General features: G+C 37.8%; 4 protein-coding genes and 1 long non-coding RNA gene across 5 annotated transcripts in view; 4 read left to right on the top strand and 1 right to left on the bottom strand.

Annotated features, from left to right (window-relative positions):
• On the top strand, positions 1666 to 3403 carry LOC18777486 (protein JINGUBANG). The gene has a single exon (XM_007210863.2). The coding sequence runs from the start codon at positions 2025 to 2027 to the stop codon at positions 3228 to 3230; it is 1206 nt and encodes a 401-aa protein (XP_007210925.2). The 5' UTR covers positions 1666 to 2024; the 3' UTR covers positions 3231 to 3403.
• Positions 4486 to 5408, top strand: LOC109949121. The gene is made up of 2 exons (XR_002271610.1): positions 4486 to 5047; positions 5205 to 5408. It is a non-coding gene; the product is annotated as an uncharacterized LOC109949121 (long non-coding RNA).
• On the bottom strand, positions 5541 to 7947 carry LOC18775803 (ribosomal RNA small subunit methyltransferase G). Its single transcript, XM_020563512.1, has 8 exons — positions 7472 to 7947; positions 7089 to 7379; positions 6782 to 6977; positions 6579 to 6688; positions 6398 to 6476; positions 6226 to 6293; positions 5883 to 5949; positions 5541 to 5773 (listed from the first exon to the last, which is right to left on the bottom strand). The coding sequence occupies exons 2-8, from the start codon at positions 7299 to 7301 to the stop codon at positions 5661 to 5663; spliced, it is 846 nt and encodes a 281-aa protein (XP_020419101.1). The 5' UTR covers positions 7302 to 7379; positions 7472 to 7947; the 3' UTR covers positions 5541 to 5660.
• Positions 13791 to 16176, top strand: LOC18777272 (U-box domain-containing protein 38). Its single transcript, XM_007210886.2, has one exon. The coding sequence runs from the start codon at positions 14184 to 14186 to the stop codon at positions 15774 to 15776; it is 1593 nt and encodes a 530-aa protein (XP_007210948.1). The 5' UTR covers positions 13791 to 14183; the 3' UTR covers positions 15777 to 16176.
• Positions 21048 to 21749, top strand: part of LOC18777552 (putative DNA glycosylase At3g47830) — a 3037-nt gene continuing 2335 nt past the window's right edge. Inside the window, exon 1 of the mRNA XM_007210392.2 lies at positions 21048 to 21459. Within this exon, the coding sequence (XP_007210454.2) occupies positions 21079 to 21459 (381 nt within the window). The 5' untranslated portion in view covers positions 21048 to 21078. The remainder of the gene's footprint in view (positions 21460 to 21749) is intronic.

Below are 21749 nucleotides of genomic sequence, written 5' to 3'. Positions count from 1 at the left end.
AATGCGTGTGCCATTGAGCTTAACACGGCTCAAGCAGTTAAATCCATTCACGTATTGCATGCACGACTGACCTTAACATTGCTCCGACATGAATGATGAATGGCGAAGAACAGGAAGATGCATAAAATGATGAATGGTTGATGAGCCGATAGCCATTGTCTTCATATAGAATGCATGGGACCGACCAACACACAAATATGGATACAGGGTGTGTAGAGTAGTAAGTTGGATTGTATCAGTAATATGTTTCAGGTCATAGCATTTAGTGCTGGGAAGACCCCATTATTTAGGCATCATAATGATGTATGCAACTGAAAGTTAAAGAAAACCAAACCAAAGCAGGTGGGTAAGGCTTTTGCTGAATATGAACATATATTCCACTTCCACAAGTTGCTTTCATCACACTCATAATTAATAAGATTTCATTCCTTCAAAGGAAATTGGTCCCTTCCTTCAGTCCCACCAAAAGCTGTTTAATTAGTATAAATATAAATGGAAGGGTTTACTATAATCTCGCAATTGAAATGAAAAGAAAAAAAAAAGCTTCATAATACATACTTTTGCCCTTCTTTTGATGAAAGTACTATTGTACATTGAACACGACTGCAAAGAGGCAGTGAGAGACTTTTCTTATAGTTCATGAACACGACTGCCAACTACTCTCGCAATGATTTTCAAACCATTCATAAAATTTTCTAATGCATTGTAGAAAATTGATTTAAGACAAAAATCAACTACTCGTACTTGATACGATCGTGAAATTGTGACTCCCGTTTTCATTATTTTCTCGAGTTTTACAATTTTAGAAAGAAAAGAAAAAGAATTAACATAAATTATATACATCTTTGCCATTAGACGTGCATAAACGATAAGCCAATGGTCTTTGCATACAAAGCACAATTAGCATCCAAAAACATCATTCTCATTCTCTTCTTATTAGCTCTTTTCTTTACAACCTACCTTCTACCTCTACACTCTCCCTAAAGCTCCATTGAGGTGAGAGGGCAAGTCAATGTCATAGGGTGTACAATTTAAATGCGCCAAAAGGACTATATGATTTGGTAGCAAAAAGATGAAAATAAAATAAAATTGTACCTACAAGATGATAGCGACCAATATAAGAAAGCACAAAACGCTTATCATTCTTTGACAGGTCCAAAGGTTCCCATTTCTTCAGGGGCCCTCCTTGCCTATCTGATTGCATCTTCAGGGAAAGAAAAAAAAAAAAAGAGGTTGAATAGCAACAAAAAAAAACCATATTGCTAGCAAGAATGAATGAGCCAATTGAAATAGACCATCAAGCAAGCAATTATGCCAAAGCCAAAGTCACATGGGGCTTCACAAACCTAGTTAACCAATCGATCAACTTTCTGTCTTGTTTTCTCTTCTGCAGGTGGTTTGATAATTTTTTCAGGCAAAAAAACCCCATAAAATGAAATCAGCATATAGTTGCATTTGCATGTGAAGTGGAAGACTCTGTTCATCTCCACATGTCTTCAGCAGAAAGATTAATTCATCTAATCATATTTAATTAGGTGGCAATCAGACCATAAACTTGGGTTAATCACAGACCAATATTGTTGTAGGTGGAGGGATTTGATTGGATGAATCTAGCTTAATTTCTCCACCAAAAAAGGGATTTATTTTTATATAAATTTAGTGGAGTGCTTGGCTCAATGATATGGATACAAATCTCATCAATCAAATGGTGGCCAAAAACTTTGGTACAGAACCATCTGATTCTGTCCCAGGCTGCCCCTGCTTTAAAGTTTAGAGTGACAGAGGAAATGCTGGTTTTGATAAAAATCATGGATGCCAAATCACAGTGCAGAAAACTAATTCCTGTGCTTCTCCACCCACCTAATAAACAAACAGGCCCAACAATATATTGCTTCTTCACTTTTTGCCAACATAGAATCTATTATTTTATATCTTTAAATAGGCCTCCTAAAATGCTCCCATATTCTCTCTACCCTCTATATAATAATTCACTTTCTTTTCACACTCCTTCTCCAACATGAGCCATGGAATGCCACCAATCCTATCAGTATTATTCAAGCAGTGATCTTCATGACCAAGAAGATTTGTCTTACATTTCTTCTCAGCCAAGCCTCCAGTCAGTTCCTTCCCTTGCCTCACAATCCCACAATCAATCAAAACCCTGCCACCACTGCCTCACCACTTTGCAAGGCCAAAACTCCTACACATCCTCCCTCACCCTAGCTGGGAACTTCATCTACACGGGCTCTTCCGACGGAGAAATCAGGTCATGGAGGTGCAACTCTTTACACGAAGTCGACAGCGAAAACCCAACTCTTGATCACAACATGGTGGCTGCTGGAAAGGGTGCCGTGAAGTCCTTAGCAATCTCAGGTGACAAGCTCTTCAGTGCTCATCAAGACCACAAAATCAGAGTGTGGAAAATCAACACCCACCACGAGCAAGATCGCCAAAAGTGCTCGCGGCTAGCCACGCTTCCAACGCTTGGCGACCGCGCTGCGAAGCTCCTGATGCCCAATAACCATGTCCAAATAAGAAGGCACAAGAAGTGCACATGGGTTCATCATGTGGACACTGTGTCTGCCCTGGCCTTATCAAGTGATGAGCAGCTTCTGTACTCCGTTTCGTGGGATCGAACGCTCAAGGTTTGGAGCACAACAGACTTCAAATGCCTGGAGTCAGTAAGGAACGCGCACGATGATGCGATAAACGCAGTCACATCATCAAACGATGGAGATGTCTACACTGGATCAGCGGACAAAAGAATCAAGGTGTGGAGAAAAGACTTGGGAGAAAAGAAACATTCTTTAGTTGCCACATTAGAGAAGCACAATTCTGGGGTGAATGCGCTTGCTCTGAGCAGAGATGGCTGTGTGTTGTTTTCGGGGGCATGCGACAGGTCCATTCTGGTGTGGGAGAAGAAGGAAGGTGAGGCTCACATGGAGGTTGTGGGTGCGCTTAGAGGGCACACAAAGTCAATTTTGTGCTTGGCTGTGGTTTCTGACTTAGTCTGCAGTGGCTCCGCAGACAAAAGCATAAGAATTTGGAGAGGGGTTGATAGAAGCTACACGTGCTTAGCAGTTTTGGAAGGGCATAATGGTCCTGTCAAGTGTTTAACTGCTGCAGTTGATGATGACCATTGCAGCTCATCTAACATGTCTTGTATTATTTACAGTGGTAGTTTGGACTCTGACATCAAAATCTGGCAGGTCTTTGTTCCTAGTATTTAGGGTTTTAATTTCTTTCTTAATTACTTGTTAATCTACCTCTAATTGAGTCTTTGGCCAATTTAGTGTTTCGGCGTAGGCAATGAGAGGAGAGATTGTGTTTGTGCCCTCTCTTCTTAATTTCTCTCAGCTTATAATTAATATAATAAAAGAGATGAAATAATTTATGAGCTTCCTATTTCTGTGCGCTAAATTATTGTATGGGATTTCGCTATCAACATGCATGTGGGAGTCCACTGCTGTGGATGCTCTGGCTAAAATATATTAGAAATATCCAAATGTTTATGCTGTTTATCACAAGGTGACAGTAGCAATAAGAATAGAAAAACCTTGTTTTTTTTTAATTGATGAACAAATATGCGTCCCAGATAGGAACCCCACCTCACAAATAATAAAAATGAAAATGAAAAGTGGGAAAATATGGGGAAACCTAAAATATATTAGGGCCAATAATTGACTTCTGATCAAATTTGAAATGAATTCGAACTCAAAAGGCTAACGGGTATCTCCCTCCTTTTTAGTTCTTTAATTTAGACTATTGTTTGTATTTTTTTAAAAAAAAATACTAAATCTTAAATTCAAGAAAAATAAAATATATGAAACATGGAAACAGTTTGTTAATAGTAACTAAGAGATAACTACAAAGTATGGTGCAGTTGGCAAACTGCTACTTCCAACTGGTGAGCTACTTGGTGCCTTAATTGCAGGGGTTCAAAACCCATTGAAAGCACTTTGTGGCCAGGTGCAAGTCAAACCCTGAGCGGGAATTAATTCCACCCTTCGAATGTAGGGACACCTCATGATATTTTTAAAAAAATAGAAAAGTGGCTAAGAGATAAACTTCTCTGCTTAAAGCAGGATTGTTTGGCAATTAGCATGCATTGTGATGACGATTGATCGCTAATTGTTCTTTATGGCTCATTCTTTTGTTAACCTCACCTTCCATTGTCCATATTCTCAATATAAATCTTCCTTTATTGGCTCTAAGTTGGGTTAATTTCAGGCAATTAAAGCAAGATATTTTCTGCATCACCCTTTTTTTTACAATAAGAAGAAAGCTTCCTCCATAGGAGCAGATAGCAGGACTTATCCCAAGCTGATTAATTAATAGTTAATCATCAAGTGTGCAATAATCAAAGCTTGTTAACTTAGTTACATCATATCCTTTATTTACTGTAATATGTAATTAATGATTTCGCACTATGTTTACGTGGCAATTTAACATGTTACTGTCAATAGAAGGGATGGGATGGGATGGGATTAAACTTTGACCTAAACAAATGTATTATTACAAGTGGAGGTGAAGTTAGGTAACACAGTCATTTTAATATTCTCACACCATTATTTCTAACCTAATTCTTTTTTTTTTCTTTTTGTCTCAAATCAAATCCCACTCCTAGACAATTGCTATCATGCAAACAACATTGTTGACCCAAATCAGGAATAATAGGTATGAGATTTACTTTTATCTTTGGGGCCATTGACACTTTCTCAAAGATAATTATCATCATTAATAAAAAATTAACACTTGGATAATCTTGTATAAGAAGTTAAAACATAAGTTTAATTTTGATTACGTGCATGCTTAGCCAAGGTTTCCAATGCTCAACTTTTCTCTCTCTAAATTTTATATAGTACAAAAAGTGACTTTAAATACCCAAAGTTTGAGATCAAAAGGGGTGGATGGATGGTGTTGGCCAAAGGTAGACATAACACTAAAGTACGTACGTCTGTGATTGTGTAGAGGAAAAAAGCAGAGAGGCCCCCATGAAGTGCAGATTGACTAAAAAAGAGGAGGGGTTACAATTCAACAAATATAGGTAAGTTTGGCACCAACTCAGTTAGCAGTAGTTTAATGGTGGAAAAGCAGTTCATGCTCAGCTCTCATCTTCCTGTTTTTATCAGATATATTTGTTTTCTTCCTGAATCTGCAAACTTGCAGCAGATTCAATCTTGCTAATTTCATTCGTTAAGCAGGCACCAGTCAATCTTGCTGTTATGGATTTCCAGGCTTCTACACAACATCATTCTGGATACAATACATCAAACTAATTGTCGATTTCCCCAGTTTTACTGCTCTAATTGAGTATTTAGAGTTTTACTTGTTATATTGCAACAGATAGCACTTGCTAGTTCTTCATGAGTAGATGGGCTCATCCCCTTAGTCTTTTCCTAAAAAAATTTCACTTATCTAAATACCTGTTTTAAGTGTTAGCTCTGCAAAAGCTATAACGAAAATCATGAAAGTTCTCATGATTTATCCAGCACTAACTTATTCAGAGAAACGCCTACACCAATCTACACCACACACAATGACAGAAACTTGTAAAATGTAACATTTCATTTCCAAAGTAGAAGTTGTTACATAAATAACCGATGAATGGGAAAGGAATGCCTACTAAATATAACATTTGAAATGGGCATCTTAATTATTTACAGTGGTGTTTTCTCTGGAGTACCTGGATCGCGAGGATACTTCCTCGGGGTAGGACTCGTTTTCAAACATACAATGGCAGTTCTCTGTCCGTACGGGCTGTGCGATTCCACTGGATACAAATAGAGGTGACATTAGTAAACATGTTGTCGTTGTATCTGTAGATCATAACCATATACATGATGGGTTGGTTAAATTTTCAAATAGAGAATATGACATGCCTGGGCACAGTTGCAATACGGAAGCACCCAATATCTGAATTGCTTTTTCTGCATTCCTAACTTCCACCTGTTCAAATGTATGAAATATGCAGAGTGCTTAATTGTTCATTTCTAAAAAGACTCGTTGCACTAAAGAAAAGATGGACAGTCCATCATGTTGCCAAAAGGCATCATAAGTCCCTAGAAAGAATATACACACCCCAAGATTGTTAATAGTTTATATAGCATGGTGCTATTAGTATCAATGGATAGGTTTAGTTTAGTTTATATATATATATATATATATATATATATTTGGTGGCATTTTGAACTCAATTTCAGAAAGAACCGGTTGATGTGTTACCTCCGGATCATGGCCCTTTGCAGCTACAAACAAACCGCCAACGCAAACAAGAGGTAGACAGTATTCAGCTGACCATCAAAGTAACAAGACTCAGCAACTAACACAGTAATGAACCAATTTGAAGTCTTGAAAATACACAGATGAAACCAAGACAGGAGATTTTCATTCCTACCTAAAACTCTCATCTCTGCAACAGCTCTGGCTACTGCCACATCAAATTTCTCCCTGAAACAAAGAACCTGCCCCAAATTCTGTCCTATAACAAAATTTCAAATACTCAATTTGATACATCCAGTAGAAACCAATTTGTATCTCAATATCTTTAGTGTTTATAGAAGAACAAAAAACAATACCTCTGCTCTTCCTCTTACAACTTGAACATTTGACAAACCAATATGACTGACAACATGCTCCAGAAAAAGGCATCGTTTATTCATAGACTCCATGAGGGTCACTTCCCAACCTACATACCAAAACAGCAACAAGGTATATGCTTTATTTATATACATGTTATAAAAATATAAAAATCTGAACTTTAGCAAAAATATTTGCTTACCTGGGCAAGCAATGGCTAAAACCAATCCGGGAAGACCCGCACCGCTGCCCACATCGACAAGGCTGAGGTTGTTTGACGAAGAAGGGCTACAATGAGAAAAATAAGAATTTCTTATAGGTGGTATGATTGCAAGCGAGTCCTCAATGTGCCTCTCCATTACCTCATTCACCTCTTTAACCGCGGTCAAATTCATTCGCTGCAATTTCAAAATTTTCATCAATTGCAATCTTATTTCAAGTCCTTTTAATTTTCCCACCATATTCTCGGCAGCCAAACAGAGGATAAGTGTAGCGAGAGAGAGAGATACCTGGTTCCATTCGAGAAGAGTGTCGACGTAGAGATGGATTTGCTCTTTCTGGTGCGAATCTAACGTTTCAAAGTAAGAGGAGCAGAGAATTCTGGTGGTGGTTATGGTTTTGGGTCTGATTCTGTACGGACAGAAAGTCGTTCGCTTTAATATGGGAAGGTGTTTGATGAAAGTCCCCAGAGAGAATGGAACTAAGCAACGGCTAACTAACATCTTCGCGCGCTCTCTGCCGCTGCCGAGTGACCAAATTTTATCGCTTGTTCGAATAAAATAGAACGTGGGCTCTTCTTTCTACAAAAGCAGAATCTGGGCTTTATTATTTTAAGTTTCTGAAGCCCATAAATCAAAATTTAGGGCCGAGGAAGCAAGATGTTTGGGCTTACTTTGGTATGGTTTGGCCTTGACTCTGCTCAATTCTTTTCACCTGCACCCAAAGCTACTATGAACAGTAAATTAGTGTGAAATAGAAAATGTATGTGCATGCTCTGTTTTGTCAGTTTGGTGTTTGCTTGTTTATAATACTTTTGCAAGAAGGGAGGTGTCAACCCACTTTCTCAACGTAATGATGATATCCAGATCAGAGGTAAACAGGTCATAGTAGTTAAAGATTGAAAGAGAGAATAAAAAGTACTTTTTTTTTTCCTGTCGAGTCATAGGAGCTCCTGCCTCACTCATCACCACATTTTCTTTTTTCAATTTTTTTTTTCCTTTTTGTTGGTAAACTGTTAACCTAATTGCCTACTTGTGATGAAATCATAGAGATTAGTCCGTAGACGAGAAAAACTTCCCTATCCTGTGTCATTGCCCTTCTTTTTATATCTCTTTCTTTTTTTGATAAGCGATATGTACAGAGAGATAGAGAGAGGGCAATGGCACATGGCACATGGCACATGGGTAAAAAAACTTTTGTCCTGATAGACCCGTGATTTTAAATGTCAACCAAATCTGTTATAAATTACTAAGCAAGAAAGATCATCGAAATTAAGCTATGTTTTGTATGTTAATGGAATACAACATAAAGTGGTGTGACAACTTCTTTTTGGATACATGGATGGATGGCTTGGTGTGAAGTATCAAACAAGCACTGATAAAGACTTGTGAGACATGAAATACTGTGAACTTTTGATATTTGGTTTTGGACTTTGTTTGGTGCTAAAAAGATTATTTGAGTCTCCTAAAATGTTTGCTTTTCTTTTCTTTTGCTAGGGTTCTCTTTTCCATCGGACTACATTGGTTGCAACACCCTACAAAGTGGAACAAAAGGCTGGTTCAAGTGCACCACTTTATCAGGGTCAAACATAAAGTCATTGTTTTCTACCATAGGCCCCCCCATTCGTATCCTTCACTATAATCTAAAAGCTCTGTTTGGTTGGTTTATAAGTATTTTGCATATGTGAATTTAAGATCAGTTTTACTCAGGTTCACAGTACTTTAACTATTTGGAGATCAAATGCCTCTTATCAACTGTTTAAGTTATTTAGGACATGTTTAATATTCTAATTGGATCCAATTTTATAAATTCAAAAATATATATTAAATTTAAAGTCACAAAAACTCGTTTGGTATGCCCATTTAAAAAAACTCAAAAAACACCCCCATTATTAAAAACAAAAAGTGAGGTTTTATACTCTCTCTCTCTCTCTCTCTCTCTCTCTCTCTCTCTCCCCCCTACCGCTCTAGTCTCTTTCACTCTCCTTCCTCTCTTGTCTCTCGTCTCTCTCTCCTCTCTCTCTCTCCTTTTCTTTTGTTAATTTTAATTTGGGAATTTAGGACTTCTTGTTTTAATTTCAATTTTTCACATCTTAAAAATAGTTTGGAGTTCAATACCAAACAAGTTTTTAGATCTTAAAAGTACTATATGAAAACTCATATTTTTAAAAAGAATTATAGTTTTTGAATTTCGTTTTTTGAGTAGGATACCAAACATGACCTTAACTTTTACAATTTTCCCCAATACTATCTGGGATGGGAAGAGGAAGAAAGGATAGCAGCACTATCACTAAAGCCAAAATCACTTTTACAACCATGGCACCAATTCTTGCATTTTCTAAGAGAATGATGGTGGGATATAATTATTGTTTAGAAGTAACACTCTGAGTTGTTATAAATATTGCAGAAGTGAGAGGTATATGCAAATTAGACAAACTAAGAGAATGATGTTAAGCATAAATTTTGAAAATAGAGAATATCTCTGATATCTATAATAATGTTTAGGATTGATTGAATATTCCTGCATGCCTTGTTCAGGGTTCAGGATTTTGGATTTTTCACCTTTCACCTACACAGCAAACTACACACACCAGAAAATATTAAATTAAAAAAAAAAAAGATTAATTGAGTACTTTGAGTATCAATATGATCAGAGCAGAGGCATAGATAGAGTACTGAGGTGACACCTTCAAAATATGCTTCTTTGGGAATCTTATCCCTTTTCTGGAAGCACTATTGAACTGTTTTTACCCAGCTTCAAGCTCCAAGCTTCCAATAAAAATTAAAAGTTTGAAAAAAAAGTGATCACTTTTGTTTTTTATAGGAAGAAGATCGATTGCTGTTGCTAGCATACCAAAATGCTTTTGCAGGACAGCCATTATATCCTAGCTCACAAGGCCACAAGTTCTCCCTCTATATATCAAATCTCTCATCTCTCTCTCTCTCTCTCTCTCTCTCTCTCTCTCTCTCTCTCTAAGTACTCTCTCATATTATTTGATTCTCTACCTCTGTCATTCTTGATCAGTTCTAGATTCCTCTGCCATTCTTAATTCATTTCTTATTATATATATAATGGTTATATATGTTGGCCTGCCAATTGCATCTTTAACTAAACCCGATAAAGCTTTGAGGGTTTCATCAAACTCTACATTACAGAAAACAGTCACAAACAGCCTTTTACTGTTGTCAATTAAAAAATAGAGCATGTATAAAGAAAAGAACTTCAAAATTTTAAGCTATGTAAACTCTCCACCTAAGCTTTCTATGTTTTGGTTTGGAGTCTCAATATACTTTTAAAAGAATATAAAGGAAAATAATAGGACCCAACTCCTTTTTAACGTTCTTATTCCAAGTCACACATTTGATTTTCTGTTCAGATTGTGACTCTGTGATTAATTTAGAAATCTGAAGTATTTAATCATAATTAAATATATGTGGTACAAAGAAACACGTTGAATGAAGTGGTGATAATGGTTTAGTGGTGACTCTTTAGTGGTGAGTCTCGTGATCCTCGCGTGTGTGAGTTCCCCCTTCCCTTTCTAACTTAGCCACACACAAAAAAAGTCATGGTAATGGTTTTGTGGAGCCAAAAAATATAAAGGAATAATTAGTGGGATATTTAGAAAAGGTACTGTTTGGAGGAAGTTGATTTAGTAACCAAGGGGTCCAACAATTGATGCAGCAGATTCCTTTTTTCCATATAGAAAATGTAGATATCTTTTCTTTGAGAAGAGGAGCTGGTGGGCATGGAAAAAAGCTACCACAAACCAAGGACTTCATGATAACACACAATAGCTTGGATTTTTGTTCAAAGTTTCAACAGACGAACCAAACAGCAATCATGATGCCTTCCTCCTTGGCCTTCCCTCTGACTCTCCACCTCCATCATTACCCCCTCACCCCCTCCTCCTTTATCATCATCATCACCATCATCATCATCCACCAACCCCACCATCATCATCATCATCTTCTTCTTCTTCAACTCTCATCACCAAGAGTACTTCTACTTCCAAAGCAAGAAGCAGCTCAAGATCAACCAAAACCAGAAGCACAAGAAGAAGCAGAAGCACAAGAAGAAGAAAAGGAGGGAGCTGGCATAGGCTTCATTACTTCTACTTCTTATGAGATCATGGAAACCCTAATTATACTTGTATGAGTGAGCACTAGAGAAGGGTCTTTTCCTCCAACAAAAGGCTCCAACTCACTCTGGCTCCAGGGGAATCAAGCATCTCGGTCCGATCATTTGCTACCTCAAAGCTAGCAAATCCACATACCTACTTTCTGAATTTTTTGGCTACTTAGGTTCTTTCTTTTTTTTCTTTTTCTTTTTCTTTTTTTTTCATTTTGATTATCTTTATCTGCTTTCAAGTAAAGTTCTTTTCTTTTTAAGCAACATGTGTTCCATTTCAACTCATATCTAATTAGTGTTTCTGTGCAAACATATGAGAGCATGATGATCACGGCACTTGGGCTGAATATTTTGTTGTAAGAATTTGTTTGCATACTGCTGTTGTAAGTAATGATGCAATATTATTATTTAGGCAAATTCTAGTGTTGCATCCTCATGTCTTGTAATAAATGGTTTTTTCTTTGGTCTCCCTAGCATCACCCTTTTTCTTTCTTTCTGTTTTCTTGAAAACATGCGCAATCATGCATGTTCTGAAAGAGCTGCTTCCATTCTCTCTTTCAGTCTCCAACTTCAATGCCTTGCTGCTGTAAGCCCTGCAAAACAGTACATCTGTATCCACCAGCTAGGGTTTGGTTAATTTGGTTTGGCTCATTCTTAATCTGCTAGGTTTGATTGGATTAACATGGATCTTCATCAGACTAATCCACTTCTTAACATAAATATTATAAGGAACCTGATTGAAAATATATATGCATTTTCATATTTGTAAAATAAAAGATAGCTAATGCATGCACTCACACACATACAAATTTCTTATGATCTTGGCTAACTTGGTCCAGCTGTTCTCTAGTTTGAACTTTGAAATTAAGGGGGGGATCAATTTTCTAAGTCTCTCTCTCTCTCTCTCTCTCTCTCTGCTGAGAAAGTCAGGTTTTGGGCATGAGATACATGCTTGTTTCATTGGAACACAGCTCATGTCAACACCTACAAAATGTGCTGTTTTGCTTGATTGATGATCATGTGGGGACAAAAGACAAGGCATGTTAGGGAAGATATTTTGCAAGATTTTTGTGAAACCCTGTTTCTTGTCCTTTTGGTGAAATGCATGCCATTCTTGGTTTTGTTCTTTCTTTCCTATTATGTCCTCCTTTCTTTTTCTCTTTCTTGTTCTTGATATAGCAGACGATTTAGTCCAAGCACGCCTTCACTTTCAGTCTGTCCAGATTGGTATCCAGTTTGCATTCTGCATGTGGATTGTTGAGCATATGGAAGGCTAAGGACATGGCACAACGTTTTAGGCATTTTAAGTAATAATATATTTTTTATATAATAACATTCATGAAAAAAGGTCAATTAATTAACATGTAGAAATACATGTTAATGATTCACATCACATACATGTATTTCTATATGTGCCAGACAATGCCATAATGCACTTGATATGTTTTTATCAAATCCATCTCCGAACGAAACAAACTCACTACTAAAAAAATCCCCTCATTGAACAACCGTGTCTAAAATATTGGGCACGGAAAATGTCATTACAAACTCTTGATACGTATACTCGTACTCAATGAAGAATTTCTTTAGTAGTGATAGTTCATGCACTGTAATTAGGTTGCATTCGCATACATTTCATGATCAAATTTACCTTTAAATTCAAAAACACTTTATTGCACATTAAGATTGAGCCCTGCAATTCCACAGACACAATTGAGCAAACGCATACATACAAGATCTGATCAAATTGTTTTTTCAAAGAAAAAAAGTCCCTGTGTCTTTGTAAGGGCATGAATCAACAAACAAACTAACCCATTTGTGATTTATCCATCTGAAATTGGGCCCATCCAACCCGTTTCTTGTCCATTGAGAAAAATGGCTGATTCAATTCATTTCAAACCCAAATGACCCAACAATCTTAAGTTGGGTTCACATATTCAAGCCCACTGCAAGTTTGGGTTCTCCTTCCCAACTGATCATGATGATGACAGGGAACTCCAGTCTCTCTCACTGACTGAAAGTATATTTGACTTGGAAGAGTGCGCTTGTCTTCCTTTTTTCTCTTTCTTTTTTGTTTCAGTAGGTGCGGCGTCTGGGATTCAAACAAATGAGAAAGTAAAAGTCTTCTTTCACTATCACACATGTACGTGAGGGAGGGAGTATATCTACTATCTAGGCATGTTCCAACTCTCTGTCTCTCTCCCGAATGGCCCTCTGGGTCACTGAAAGCCAGAGCACAGTTCATTACATTTTTTGGATTAGAATGAAACTGAGATATCATATCAAGAAGTAATGTTCCTCATCCACTTTCATTGAAGCAGCTGCACAAAATCTCCAACTTTTTGTTGCATCTGTTCATGGGGACTTGGTCACAAGTTAACCATGGGGCAAAAATAAATACTAATGCCTGGCATGTGAGTGTGACAGCTGATGATGCCTCTGCTACCAGAAGAGGAAGACCCTTTCAAAATCTCTAATGTATGACTATATGAGAGATGACAGAGGAAGAGCAAATGTAAAGGCATTTCTTAGATTTAGGCATGGCAAGCTGTCCTTCTGTTTTTTTTCTAATAATGAGATGGATTAATTAGCCAATTAAGAACCTCTTGACCAGATTAATTTACTCTAAACTCTTTTTTAAGTATTGGAACTTTTTTTATGCCCTTAAATAAGACAGTTTAACAGAAATATATGGTGTTTTATTGGTTTAGACCAATACAGATAGAGTGCAGATTTTAGAGTAAACTGCTGTTCATCAATGTCAAACTCTTTTTAGTTTTTAATTTCTTCTTCAATTTTCTTAGAAAAAATATAAAATTACCAAAATGCATCCACAGACAAAAAAGAAAAAAGGAAAACCCCAATTAATTTTACTTTTCCTTCACCCCAAAAATTAAATATAAAAACATTAATTTTTTACTCCGTAAAGTGGGTTTTTTTCGACAGGAAGAGAGTTGCCATGACTGGTCAAACAAACAGCTCACAGCTTATAGACCAAGATTGGTAACTCTCTCGAAGGCTGAAACTTCAGCTTCCCAGAAAAGCAGCTTAACCAGAAGCTCCCAAATCACTTTCTCTCAAGTTGTCCTCTCTTTGACTCTCCAAATCCTCAAGTCCAATACGCTAAACCTGCACCTCATCCTCATGTCCAAATACCGCCACAACCCAATCCCCCAAAACCCATCAAACCAAAACCAAAACTGAAGAAGAAGAAGAAGAAACTCAGAGCTCCATCTCCACAGCTTCCTCTTTTGGGTATGGGCGGTAATGGCAAGCACAGGTGGAAGATCTCCTTCTACCGCTCCAACTCCAGCTCCAGGCTGCCCCCGAAGGAGCTCCTCTGCCCCATTTCCGGGTCCTTGATGTCTGACCCGGTCGTCGTCTCTTCGGGTCAGACCTTCGAGCGCCTCTCCGCCCAAGTCTGCCGCGACTTCGGCTTCTCCCCCAAGCTTGAAGACGGGTCTCGACCCGATTTCTCCACCATGATTTCAAACTTGGCCATCAAGTCCACCATCCAGAACTGGTGCCACCACAACAACACTGAATACCCGCAAGCGCCGGATTTGTTCTCCGTGGAAAAGACCGTCCGTACGTTAATTGCGGACGATAGGGAAGACCAAGGGATTAGGGTTTCCGAGAGTGAGTTGCTGAACGGAGTGGCAGAGAGGCCGCCGATTATGTTCACTCACGCGGCGACCGAGTTGGGCCGCCGAGTCGACCATTTCTATTCGAGCTCGTCCGAAGATTCGGTCGTCATCCCCTCGGCGAGTCCACTCACTCCTCTCCCCTTCGCGACTCGTCCCTCGTGTTACTCATCGTCTTCGTCCTCCGATATCATCGCCGAGGACGAAACCCTAAACCCTAATTCTTCGTCTCCGGGATGCGAAGAAGAGGAACAATTGATGCTGAAGCTGAGAAGCTCCGAGGTAATCGAGCAGGAGGAGGCAGTAATTTTACTCAGAAAACTCACGAGGACGAAGGAGGAGCTCAGGGTTTCGCTGTGCACCCCTCGGCTTCTCTCGGCCGTCGGATCGCTAATCATCTCGCGATACAGCACCGTGCAGCAAAACGCACTCGCTTCGCTTGTCAATTTGTCACTGGAGAAGCCCAACAAGGTGAAGATCGTACGGTCAGGATTCGTCCCGCATTTGGTCGATGTGTTGAAGGGCGGATCCAGTGAATCACAGGAGCACGCAGCCGGCGCGCTCTTCAGCTTGGCGCTGGAAGAAGATAACAAGATGGCAATCGGCGTACTCGGTGCGCTGCCTCCGCTCATGCACGCGCTCGTTAGGGCGGAGAGTGTGCGCACGCGCCACGACTCGGCGTTGGCGCTCTACCACTTGACCCTGGTGGAGAGCAACCGAGTCAAACTAGTCAAGCAACCCAACGCGATCCCCACTCTGCTCGCCTTAGCCAAGTCTCCGGCGTCGGCGAGCCGTGTTCTGCTGATTCTCTGCAACCTAGCGAGCTGCAACGAGGGGAGGTCCGCCATGCTCGATGCCAACGCGGTGGAGTGCTTGGTAGGGATGCTGAGGAGGAGCGAATTGGAATCCGAGTCGACTAGGGAGAACTGTGTTGCGGCGCTTTACGCGCTGAGTCACGGGTCGATGCGGTTCCGAGGGCTGGCGAGGGAGGCGAAGGCGGTGGAGGTGTTGGGGGAGATTGAGAAGAATGGGAGCGAGAGGGCGAGGGAGAAAGCGAAGAGGCTGTTGACGGTGATGAGAGGGAGAGAGGACGAGCCGAATTGGGACTCGGTGCTCGAATCAGGCGCTGGAGTTGGACTCGGCCCGACTCATTACCGAGTTGGTGTAGGTAGGAACTTGCATACTGCCAACTCAACCACGTTTTAGTTTTTTTAGTTTTTTGTTTTTTTCTTCTCAATTATTAGGGAAAAAATGGGTTTTGTATTTCTAGGTGTAGGATGTAAATTAATTTTCAGTGCCGAAAAAATACTAATAAAAGAAAAAGTGTAATTGTTGGTGAGTCGATGAGGTTGAGTCGTGACTCGGTACTGAGTTTGACGATGTGGTTGGATATGGCGGGGGCCTATTAGCGGTGTAAATTATTGGTGGGAAATGGTCTTCGTCTTCTTTAATTTTCTTTTTCTTTTTGCTTTTTGTAAGAATGAGTTTTGTAATGTTAATTATTGTCTGGAAGTAGGTTTGAGGATTTTGGAATGCAATGTGCACATAGATTGCCTTTAAAAAGATTTGATTGGATAAGTACAATTTGGAATTTTGCTTTTTGGGTCTTGGCATTTCTGTTCTTTGATGAGGATTGTAGTTGGGTGCGTTGCAAAGGAAGCCGAATACAATTTGGGAAGGTTTCTCAAAGAATTTTGTACTTCATTTGCTTTGGATTCTATGGTATCCAAGTGGAAAAGTGGAAATATATCTAATGTTATTCTTCTTTTGAGTGTTGTTAAACGAGTCTTAAAATTAATTAAATACACTCTACGCTCACACAACAACAAACCCACCTTGATATCTTGTGGTACCGCCGTGGATTTGTTTCTATTGCTCCAAATTGAATATATGATTGTGTTTGGACCATAGTCTGAAATATCGATAATATCGAGGAAATATCGAGGATATTTCGGAACATATCCATGTACATATCGTATAAATATCGACAATATCGACGATAATATCGGAAAATATCGATATCGATAATTTCGCTCACATTTCAGCAATATTTTGTCAAAATATCGGTGCAATATCGCTAAAATATCGAAAATATCGAAAATATCGATGTGAAGGAAAAAAAAAGTTATTAAAAAAAAAAAGGGAAAAAGGAGAGAAAAAAGCACAAAGGGGATATGAACCCCTCCCATTTTACTCCTCCAACACCTTAAACACCATATCACTTATGTTTTTGTGATAATATGCTAAAATATTTATATTTATATGGGTGGTATGTTAACAATTACATGCAAAACTATTTTGGGGATTTATCATTTGATGACTACTCTTCACAATACACTTACTCTACACATAGAGATGATGAAGATAGTGAAAAATTTGAACCTCGTAGGAACTCTATGTGATACTAAGTCATTCATGCATCTTACCATGCAATGTATAAAGTGTAAAATATTATAGTAAATCATTATATATGAATGATTACGGTGTATTTAATCTTTTTTCATTAATTATTACATATTTTTTACACTCATAGTGTTTGCCCGCTTGCTGTATAATCAACTTAAATTAGTTAAATCCATCTTGCAATGCATTTCCTTCTAATTTTTTGTGAAAACTCATAGATAATTGACTAAATTGACATTCTCCAAAGTTTCAATAAAAAATTTCAAGTTTTTCTTACAAATTCCGTGGTTTTTATTCAATTTTTATCGATATCGATAATCTCCCGATATTTCCATTGAAATTTTCATATTTTTGGATGACCGATATTTCCGATATCATCGATATTTTAGACCTTGATTTGGACATACTTTAATTATTTTTATTTTATTTTCCTTATTGCTTTTGCTGGGACATTGAGCACATGAGAAACACATATCAATTTAGTCTAAATTACAATCTGCAATCGAACCCATCTAAGATCTTTAACCACAAGCTTGTTCATATTATTAGCAATCGACCAAAACTTACTGACCCAATTGACATTATCTTCCTGTAAAAAAATGGTGTCGGGCAAATCAACTACATCTGGGGGAAACTGCACCTCTTTTTCAATAGCTAATACACCAAATCTCAAATTCAGTGAAGTTGCATTTCCTCCATACTATTGGGATGATGTGGTGGACGGTATTGTTGTACAATGAAATACTAAGGGTTGGGTTAAAGAGGATAAAACTAGGGCGACTGTTTGATTAGGGTTAAACATGGTAAGTATGGTGTACTTGCTAAAATTACATTTGTTTCGTAATTTAATATATATATTTTTTGGTCATTTAATATCATAGTAAATTAGTAATTCAATAAATAATTTAGTATTATAGTGTACTTAATTAATTTTAAGGTTTGTTTAATAACACTTTTCTTCTTTTTAATTAGTTAGGATTATGCATTGGATTTTCTTTCATTGTAAAAATAAATAAATAAATGCAATTGTCATGTGATTGATTGTTCTTCTCTTTTGCCATGCGATATACATCCGGCCTAACAATCACAAGTATTTTACAACATATTAAATGAATATCTTGTGTCATTTCAAAATTTGTAACAATGAGAAATGAATGTGGATTGTATTGAAAGGGAGATCAGAAAGGGTATTATGTCTAATTGCAAACGGATCATTGGCTAAATAGTTCAAATGCCTTAAACAATAGATTATTATTATTTTTACTCAATTTATATTTTGATGTTTGTTTTATTGAGTAAAATATTGGAGGAAACTAAAAATGTTAAGAACATGGGTAGTAGATCACAAGAATAATTTTAGTTGATGGTGGTTCTCGTTCAGATAGGTTGAAATAATCAAAATCATCTCATCGCAAGCCAATTCATGTCATCTCAAAGCCAATATAAAAGAGGATTGTAATGCTTCTTGCTTTGATCGTTGTACCGCTTTGATCATTTGTACCTACATAATTTGACTTTAGGCAGTATGGGTGAGTTTTGTTGAAATTTTCATCATCGTAATGAATATAAATAAATAAAACAAAATATGACAAAGTATTTTTTGGGATTACACTGTATTACGGTTTTCTATGTGACTAACAAAAAAAACCAGATTTTTAGTTGGACATTTCCAACTGAAAATAACTATTTGGAGAAACATTCAATTATGAGAACTCTCATTTTGTTGTAATAATTCGTTATTGTTTAGTTCCAACATATTATGAATATATAAAAAAATGTGATTTGCTGATGTTATATTAATTAATTCCCATGCACTATGAATATAAATTTGCAATTTTCTCCCCTTAATGTTCTTGGCAATCAATTGTTGTGCGCAATAATTTGTATTTCTCAAAATCAATATAACTTAACGTATTGGATGATGAAAGGGATGAAAGAGTAGCATTTGGTCATTGGAAAAAGGTTGATAGATGTGTCACTGAATCCAACTCACACAGCGGTGTTGCTTGTGCTTGTAACTTGCAGTGTTCATATGAAGGCAATTTGATTGATTGTCTTGATTTTTTTTTCTTGGCCTCTTGTCTTTGACATCTTTTGGTTGGTGTGCAAAACATTGTCACGGTCGGGTGTGCTCATTATGCCTGCACTGCAGCCTACTTCCTTCCTGCCCTTTTTGGTTTTAATGTTTTTATAATTTGGCGCTATCCAGCACCCACACCTTGTAGATTGCTTAGCCATGAAACATGTTTATCCCACTAAACCCAAATATATTATTACCAAAATAATGCAAAATAGCTTTTGGGTTTTCACTAAACCAACCGTACATGTTTGTCAAAGAATGAGATTTGCTACTTTATCTCTTACTAACTATACATCCATAACTAGCTGCCCCCACCCTAACCCATAACACTATTTTGTAACAGGAATAGCTCTATTTTGCTATCTTCGACCAATAATACAATAACATGTGAAAAAATTATTATATATGTCATTATATTATTGACTGAGAATAACAAAAAATAATATCCTGTTAAATAAGAGTATTTCTCCACCCCAACACATAATCAAACTCGTTTTATGCCAACTGTTTTACCAAACATAAACAAAACAACAAAAATGTAAACTTGCCACGATATTTCCTGTCTCCTTTCAATTTGTAAGAAGCTTCTTTTAGTTCTTTGAAAAGAAAAAAAAGAGCCTTCTGTGTAATGTTCTAATTTGTTTTCCCTTATAACTAGGCAATGATAAAATATAATATTTTTAGAAGGGGTGAGAATATTTTTTGGTCAAAAGACCGCGTGACTCGTGAGCATGATGTTTTACTTCAAATGCACCTCATTATTTATTGCCTAAATACAAAGTCAAATGTATGGATCCTTTTTGCCCAGCTACAAGTCAATGCATGGATGTTGGTGGGATCTTTTTAGCCGTCTTAATCAGCAATTTAAGGTCAGAGTTTGAAGAAAAATAAAATTATGTGTTCAATTTGTTGTAAAATAACTGGGATATGTGCGAATATTGAGCTGCACGTAAAGTGGATGAGATCTGGAGTTTAGTGGTAGGGACTGGCTTTTGCCCTTGGCAGCTATGGAAGTGACCCCAAGGAGAAGAAGAAGAAGCTTCGGTGATGGCAGCTGGAGCAAGAAGAAAGAGAGAGAGGGAAGAGAGATGGAGCAGACGGAGGAGAGAGAAGAAAGAAAAGAAGAAGAGAGGAAGAAGGAAAAAGAATAAAAACAGAGAGGGGAAAAAGGAAGAAGGAAAAAGAATAAAGAAAGAGGGAGACGGGAGGAGGGAGAGAGAGAAAGAGGAAAAAAGAATAAAAAAGAGAGGGAGTGATTAAAAAGAGAGAGAGGGGAAAATATAATAAAAAAGAGAGAGGGGAAATATAATATTTTTTTTTTCTTTGTTTTCTTTCAAATCCTTCTAAATATTTCAACAATATTATCAATAATTCCAACATTTTTTCTATTTCAAATGTCGTATAATAACAAAAAGTTCTAAATATGATGAAGAAAATATACTGAAAAAAGATTGCTTATATAAAATAAAAAAATAACAAGGGCTTATAATTTATCCCAAAAAAAAAACCCGCTCCTGTGGGTTACCTCTAGTTTTCAGTTAATACAATCTATTGTTCAAGCCTAAAAATCTACAAAAACCAACCAAAATCCACAAAAACTCACCAAATTTTCCTAATACATTTGTACTTAGGGTAAATTTAGCCCGCCCGATTTGCAATTCCTGGGTCCGTCCCTGTCCACCACCAATATCTCATCCCTTGACATCGCCGCCAAGGATGCTAGCTGCCGTTCACCAACAGCCGTCTCCATCGCCGCCACTATTTTTGTGACCCCACGAGCGGCAATTCCTGCATCCGCCACTGTAAACAATTAGTATGGCTTCCAACATGCAACAGTTACTCTTTCATAAAGATTACTCACATAATCGAGAAATTGTCTTAAAAAATAGTTATTGGACCGACCCAATGGAGAGATTTGATTGGGCCCAATTCATGAAGATCACTTTTGGGCCCAAACAATATTCAACGGCCCATTAACGTCGATCACCATGTCACATACAACGACCAAGAGCTTCTGCAACAAAAATGCCGAAAAGCGGCAAAAGAAAGCAGGCTGAGGTCGAGCAGAAGCCAAAATCTGCAACCAAATCAGCCAAAACCTCCAATGGCTTGAAAGAGACCTCAAAAGACCCATACCCGAATCACCCTCGACCCACCGCAGAAGAATGTCTGTTCGTACGAGACGACCTCTTGGCCTTCCATGGCTTCCCCAAAGAATTCGCCGAGTACCGAAAGCAGAGACTGATTTCTCGAGACGCCGATGGCACCGGGATTTCAGAGCCGTCCGATCTGAAAGAAAGTGTTTTGGATGGGTTAGTGAGGACTCTGCTGTCTCAAAATACCACGGAAGTCAATTCTCAAAAAGCTTTTGCATGTCTCAAGTCCGCTTTTCCAACTTGGGAAGATGTAAGCTTTGTGCTTTTTTCAGTTTTTGAGCTTTTTGGTTTTTTTGGCTGGGTGGGTATGTTGCATTTAGAATCTTAAGGTCGGATTGCATGATTTTGGAGCGGGTTCTGTTTGCTCTGGTTAATTTCCGTCTCTTTTGGTTTATTGGTGTTCGGAGACCAAAATAATAATTTCTTTAATTTCAGGTTCATGAATTTTGCTGCTTTGAAGTATTTATGGACCTACGTCTGTTGGTTATTATCAGCTGAAATTGTTTCTATTCTTTGGCTAAGTACGTTGGGAAATTTGGA

The sequence above is a fragment of the Prunus persica genome, chromosome G5, assembly GCF_000346465.2.
Source record: "Prunus persica cultivar Lovell chromosome G5, Prunus_persica_NCBIv2, whole genome shotgun sequence".
Taxonomy (NCBI): Eukaryota; Viridiplantae; Streptophyta; class Magnoliopsida; order Rosales; family Rosaceae; genus Prunus; species Prunus persica.
This window is presented reverse-complemented; position numbering and strand designations above follow the sequence as displayed.

What these genes read in the sequence shown, in the direction of transcription:
- LOC18777486 (XM_007210863.2), top strand. Translation starts at nt 2,025, where the DNA reads ATGGAATGCCACCAATCCTATCAGTATTATTCAAGCAGTGATCTTCAT.
- LOC18775803 (XM_020563512.1), bottom strand. Translation starts at nt 7,301, where the DNA reads ATGTTAGTTAGCCGTTGCTTAGTTCCATTCTCTCTGGGGACTTTCATC. An exon ending in CTCTTCTCGAATGGAACCAG is followed by an intron (nt 6,978 to 7,088) that starts GTATCTCTCTCT and finishes TTGAAATTGCAG; the next exon opens with CGAATGAATTTGACCGCGGT. An exon ending in TGCAGAGATGAGAGTTTTAG is followed by an intron (nt 6,294 to 6,397) that starts GTAGGAATGAAA and finishes TTTGATGGTCAG; the next exon opens with CTGAATACTGTCTACCTCTT.
- LOC18777272 (XM_007210886.2), top strand. Translation starts at nt 14,184, where the DNA reads ATGGGCGGTAATGGCAAGCACAGGTGGAAGATCTCCTTCTACCGCTCC.